General features: G+C 31.3%; 1 protein-coding gene and 1 pseudogene across 1 annotated transcript; both read left to right on the top strand.

The window, feature by feature from the left end:
• The first annotated feature begins 3,762 nt into the window (after window positions 1-3,762).
• Window positions 3,763-5,354, top strand: LOC111877614 (telomerase reverse transcriptase-like; annotated as a pseudogene).
• Window positions 5,169-6,289, top strand: LOC128125884 (telomerase reverse transcriptase-like). Its single transcript, XM_052769625.1, has 4 exons — window positions 5,169-5,229; window positions 5,382-5,501; window positions 5,589-5,721; window positions 5,824-6,289. Exons 1-4 carry the CDS (start codon window positions 5,169-5,171, stop codon window positions 6,287-6,289), a joined length of 780 nt encoding a protein of 259 aa, XP_052625585.1.
• Window positions 6,290-7,077: the final 788 nt, after the last annotated feature.

Raw genomic sequence — 7,077 nt, 5'->3', positions numbered from 1 at the left:
AATCAATGTTTTTTGGTCGTCTCAGACATTGCGGCATCTCCTCCTTATTTCCATCATCATTCTCGTTGGGCTCAACTAGAGGTCTCTCTCTCTCTCTCTCACACACACACGCAGCAAGTATACTTTTGAATCAATTTTGACTTTATATGAAAATGAAAAATAGAGGAAAACTCGAGATTATTGTTGATTTATGAAATGAAATATGTATTCGATTACTTGAAAAAGAAAACTCAGTGTTGTACATGAAGTGGTCACTACTCCATCTACTTGAATCAATGAATTCCATTACCATTGAATGCTATAATCTTCTTCTAACTCATAGTCTCATATAATCGCATTGATGGCTATGTGCAGATTGTTACAAGGACCATTGAAATGATGTTATGTGAGAAAACATCCACATCCACAGAGAATATGATATGGGCAGGTTATAACAATGTAAGCTACTTTTTTTGTGGTTAGCTGAACTTGTAAGCTGTACCCTTTTGTTGTCTTCATGACCTTTACTTTCTTTTTCTCTTCCAACAAAAATGCTACTTCTGTATCCGCAAAAAAACCTATATATTTATTAGTGCTAATCGCTTGATATATTGACAGCTTAATCGTTTAAGCATCATTGTAGAAGCTCTTACATCAGCTTCATGGTGTCCGCTTTCAAAGAGGGTAATCCGTATTTCAAGATAGAAGAATCTTTGTGAAACAAGTAAACAGGAAATCAATTAAAGCATACGTTGAAAAGATGAAATTGAAGTATTTTAATTAGGGATTGTGTTGTTGTAATGTGGTTATTAGGGTTATTAATTTGTTCAAATCGGATAAGGAACAATATCGGGTTGAAATGGGTCATGTTTTCGACTTTGAAAAATCATGGGAATTGTTGCGAGCGGATCCAAAATGGAATAAAACGCCTACATCGTCGGAGGTTCAATCCAAAAGGTCTTGCAATTCTAGCTCGGTCGTCGTGTCGGGCGTACGGACTAACATTGACCTAAACGCCGATGACGATGAGATCCCGGATGATATCCAAGAGATATCCCCACCACGACGCTCGCCCGGACGCGACAAAGTGAGGCGCGCTGCAAGGCATGCGGAGGAGGTGGAGACGAGAGCAAAAGATGCGGCGGAAATGAGAGCCAAATTCGACGAGCACAATTTATTAATAAAAGAAAAAAATGAGTTGAAACGTCGTCATTTGGAGTTCCTGGAAAGGCAGGCACGTGAGAAGCAGGAACACAAAGAGAGGGAACTAATGACACATCAATTGTCAATTCTTCGGACAAGCGAGGAGGGTTTAGCGCCTGCTGATCTAGCGGTGCTACAAGCGATAAATGAACAAATTAGGAAAAAAATATTTAGTTTAATTAGGATTGGTGTGGTTTTAGTAGTAATTTGAATGGTATTTTAGTTATTAATTTAGATTTAAAATTATGTTTTTTTAATTGTAATCGGAATTTTAGATTTTAAATATTATGTCTTTTTTTGTTTTTAAAATTACATGTTTTATAAAAAATATATTAGTTATTAAAAAAACACAAAAAGAAAAAAAACGAAAGCAAGAAAAAGTAAAAAAAATGAAATAGTAAAAAAATTACAAAAATAAAAATATTTATTTTCAAAAAGTTGGTGTTGCATCTTGTTGCTTATTTCTCCACTTGGTGTCATAACACCATTTGCTTAGGTGTCATGTGAGGTGACACAACTTAGTGTTGCACATTGTTGCCCACACCCAATCATACATACTTATAAAGCTAACATTTTTTCTTGAATCTCATGCATTTGAAACCCCCATTCATTTTTCCTTTCACCACATTCATTTGAAACTTCCATGACTTTTCAATTTCTTTCTAATAATGATTATAAATTGGATAATAAGGTTAAATAAATATAAAACCTAAAGTTTAATCATATATATATATATATATATATATATATATATATATATATATATATATATATATATATATATATTAAATTTCAATATTAAAAGAATATATTTTTCTTCTACTTATAAAGTTATGTTTTTAACTTTTAACATATTATACTTAATTTATTAGGTCTAATATGTTGTTATATGTAAACCATTATCATTTTAAAGCTACAACTTTTGAACAATTTATATAAAATACTTAAATTATTAATTTAAATATAACCTTACAGGATCAACTTAAATATAAATTTTAGTTCAACTTAAACAATCTATAGAATATTTTGTAGAAAGTTAAAAATGATAAATTTTAGTGTATTTCTAATAATGATTATAAGTTGGTTAATAAGGTTAAATAAGTATCAAACCCTAAGTGTAATCATAAATAAACTAAATTTCAATATTAAAATAATATTTTTACTTCTACTTATAAAGTTATGTCTTTAACTTTTAATATATTATACTAAATTTATTAGATTTAATATGTTGTTGTATGTAAACCATTATCAGTTTAAAACTACAACTTTTGAACAGTTTGGACAAAATACTTAATTTGTTAATTTAAATATAACATTACAGGGTTAACTTCAATATAAATTTCAGTTTCACTTAAAAAAACCAAAGAATATTTTGTTAATTGTTAAAAGTGATAAATTATAGTGATAAATGCAAAAACTAAATTGTAATATAAATTTAACTAAAATATTTTCTAAATATATTTTTATAATCGTTAAAAGTTTTTAAATAAGTAACTTAAAATAACTTACAATAACAATAGTTAAAAATAACTCTATATAATGATTATATTGTTATCTTTAAAATAAAATAAAAAAATTTGTTTGATGTTTTAAATAATTACAATGATAAAAATTTAAATGTTAAGCAAATAAATTTTAAAAAATCAATTAAGAATAACAACAACTATAAATAACATTAAACCATATATTATAATTAATTTTATTCATGAGTAACCCGTGGGTAGAGGTAGTTCAAAAGATTGAGATTATGCAGTTTTAATAGATGTATATATTATCATATAATTCAAAATAATCAATATATTATATCAACTTAGTATACAAATTATTATATCAAATTCAACAACAACAATATTGTTATATTAAATATATATATATATATATATATATATATATATATATATATATATATATATATATATATATATATATATATTTGTAAAGATTTCAGCTATATAGATGCTTATGCGCAACACGCGGGCATTTGCCTAGTGCTCTAATAAAAGAATATGTTGATTCTCCTTTTGCCATGTGTCACCTTATTAGACATCATAATTAATGTCATGCCACATGTCAATCTATTGATTATGCATTTCAAATTTAAAAATTTAAATTTTCCACTTTAATTAAATTAAATTAAATAACATTAGAATAACATTTAAAATAAAATTAATACAGATTATAAGGTCACGTATTTATCTAAATCACCGATTATAATTTTATATAACTAAAAAAATATAATTGATTAATAATTTTGAGTTTTTACTGTGAAAGTTTAATTAATTTTATAACCGTAGTACTCACGGATTATAAACTAGTATAATATAAATTAAAAAAGGGTAAAAATGTAATTTTAGTTTTTAATATGAGTTAATGAACTTAAACTGATAGTTGATAGTTTTGAATAGAGGGATCAAAATGAAAATAAAAACCAAAACTAAAACCAAAATCCAATAAGGACTATCGATTTAAAATTGAAAATTTGAGGACTTAAAACCCAATAGTTTGATAAATACGAGGACCAAATTTGCATTTTTCAAGTAGATAGACGTAACGTTTTCTTTATATTCTGCAATATTTCAGTCACTATTCAAAACATCAATCACTATTTGTTCGTCGATTTATATTTCAGTCACTCCCACCTCAGTAGTCTCTATGGTGCTTTAGAGGTTGGAATCAGATGACGAAGAAGCCAAGAATACCCGAAGGGCTACGGAAATTGTTCAAAAATCGTGCGCGTACTCTCGCGGAAACCATACTATCGTTGATCCCTCCACCATCGTCGGCGACGGTTCAACTCTGGTGCACGGGTAGTTAGCCTTGTCTCCACTGCTGTAGCCACGGTGACCGTATGTCGTTTCTGCTCAGAGAAGACGATCCATCCGACTACTGTAAGCTCCTCAATCAATGTTTTGTGGTCGCGTCGGACATTGCGACATCTCCTCCTTATTCCCATCATCATTCTCGTTGGTCTCAACTAGAGGTCTCTCTCTCTCTCTCACACACACACACGCAACAAACTTTTGAAGAAAAGAGGTTCAATTTTGACTTTATACGAAAATGAAAAATAGAGGAAAACTCGAGATTATTGTCGATTTATGAAATGAAATATGTATTCGATTACTTGAAAAAGAAAACTCAGAGTTGTACATGAAGTGGTCACTACTCCATCTACTTGAATCAACGAATTCCATTACCATTGAATGCAATCTTCTTCTAACTCATAGTCTCATATAATCGCATTGATGGCTATGTGTAGATTGTTACAAGGACCATTGAAATGATGTTATGTGAGAAAACATCCACATCCACAGAGAATATGATATGGGCAGGTTATAACAATGTAAGCTACTTTTTTTTGTGGTTAGCTGAACTTGTAAGCTGTACCCTTTTGTTGTCTTCATGACCTTTACTTTCTTTTTCTCTTCCAACAAAAATGCTACTTCTGTATCCACAACAAAACCTATATATTTATTAGTGCCAATCACTTGATATATTGACAGCTTAATCGTTCAAGCATCATTGTAGAAGCTCTTACATCAGCTTCATGGTGTCTGCTTTTAAAGAGGGTAACCCGTATTTCAAGATAGAAGAATCTTTGTGAAACAAGTAAACAGGAAATCAATTAAAGTATACGTTGAAAAGATGAAATTGAAATATTTTAATTAGGGATTGTGTTATTGTAATGTGGTTATTAGGGTTATAAAATCTCCATACACAGGTAGGAGATGGGCTAATGGTGTATCTACTGAAGAATTTTTCAATATTCATTCAAGTGGGTCAAAACAAGCACCATCAGGTAGCAGGAACTCCCATTAATGACATGTGCTGGAAACTCTTGAAATATACATCCAATTCCATAAGTTGTATCACTTGTTATGGATGCAATGTGAAGGCTTCTGTAACCCAATGTGGACTTCACATGAAACACTGCTCCAACTGCAACACCACTTCTAGTTCTAATGAGGATTCCATAGTACTTTCTAAAAATGGAGCTGGGAGGAAGCGAGCAAGAGCACATGCATGGTTACACAGACATAAACGAAGGAAGTTGTTATCCCAAAATCACAAGATGTGTGATCATGCAAACCCTACTTCACCTCACAAGGTAATTAATTAGTTTTCAAGTGTATATGATATGGTAGATGTGTTGTTCATATGGTCTATATATAATATATATATCTGCAGATGAAAAAAATAAGTCCCATGCTCTTGCTGTTATATTTGGCAAACACTTGAGAAAGTTCCCAGATGTGTTGAGATTAGTAAGCAATCCGTGTTGTATAAACTGGAGCGCACATCATCCATTCTTCCAGGAAAGCGTATCCTGTTTATATTATTCAATATTATTTTTTATATTTATGAGGATTAATGAAGTTTTGATTGATGACCTTAATTATGAATGTTAGACATTATAAATTCTTTAAAGCCAAATGTTGCTGGTGGAAATGCTCTCTTCAAAGAAATATTTGGATCAAGTGATGATCAGTTAACCTTATGCTCACACAGCAAAGACATTTGTGGAATTGGAACAACATGCTTGTGAGTGTCATGATCACATAATTCACATTTAATATACATATATATTTTTTTTTAAATACATTTAATTTAATTTTTTCACTCCCTTTGTTAATCTTGCTACAGATATCATTCCCTCCATAAGCATCTCAAGCTTCTTATTGGAAGAGCCAAACGCTGCCCATGTTCAAAGATATTGAAAAAACATATACTGGATAAAAAAGATTTATATTGCTCAAAAGGGCAAGTGGTGTCATTTATATGGGCAGCTTCTAGAAGCATTGTTCCGGAAGAGCTACTAGGAAATTTGAGACCCCTCAGAAAGAACATTTCCAAGTTTATCAAATTAAGGTTATACGAGAAGTTTTCCTTACATGAATGTATGCATAAACTCAAAATATCAGATTTCTCCTTCCTATCAAATAAACACTCTCTTTGTGACTTCAAGTTTGGGGAAATCAGAGGAATAGTTTTGGAAAGATGCAAAATTAGTCTACCAAGCCTTTCAAGTTGGACTAATCGACAATATCTACCCAAGTTGCAACCTTTAAGAACTCAAATTCTTCCCAGGCAGCATGGTAGAATCCATTAAGAACTTTCGAAAGAAAGTACTTAAAGCAAAAGATAATCCGATCTACATCAGATGCATCTCTTCACTCCCAGAATGGATTCAAGAATCAACTCTTTCTCCATATAACTTTCTGGAAATTGGTCTTTCTAAAGCCAATAGAGAAATTGAGCAATCTCAACCAATGGAAGATAAAGATCTACCTTTCACATAAATTCTTCATCCCAATCACATCAATGGTTTAAGAAGAATCTCAGACAAAATCATTGAGATTATTTCTGGTTCAAAAAAGAAGATTAATTATACCGACTCGCATTGTATAATTACAAGCTGGAGTTACAACAACACCAGCCAAGAAGATCTTCGTCAAGCCTCCAAGTTTGGCGAAAAATTCATGAACAATAGCATGGAAGTATCCAATGCTACACACCAACACTTCTGCTGATTTGTCACTTTTGCGAAAGCAAAGATTCGGAGACAAAGGAAGGGCCCTCCTCTGAAGATGACAAATCTTCATCATCTTAAAGAAAGATGCTTCACGTGTTAAATGGCCCCCGCCACTCAAAATAACAATGTCTTTCTTCATTATTAAAAGCTTTCCAGCCGTCCACAATAATGTAATCTTTAGTGGATAAAAACGTCATGCCTGGCATAATAGGAGGGGATCAGACCCTCTCAATGTATCTATAAATTGAGAGTTATGTTTTGTTTAGGGGCATCGCAATAACGAGTGCATGAAAAAACACTCTCTATCTAGTAAATTTTCAGTTCAATGTATAGTGAGTAATTCCTCCCTTAGAAGGGAAAAAATG

This window comes from Lactuca sativa, chromosome 3 (genome assembly GCF_002870075.4).
Source record: "Lactuca sativa cultivar Salinas chromosome 3, Lsat_Salinas_v11, whole genome shotgun sequence".
Taxonomy (NCBI): Eukaryota; Viridiplantae; Streptophyta; class Magnoliopsida; order Asterales; family Asteraceae; genus Lactuca; species Lactuca sativa.
The sequence above is the reverse complement of the archived record's forward strand: the minus strand, read 5'-3'. Positions and strand labels throughout refer to the sequence as shown.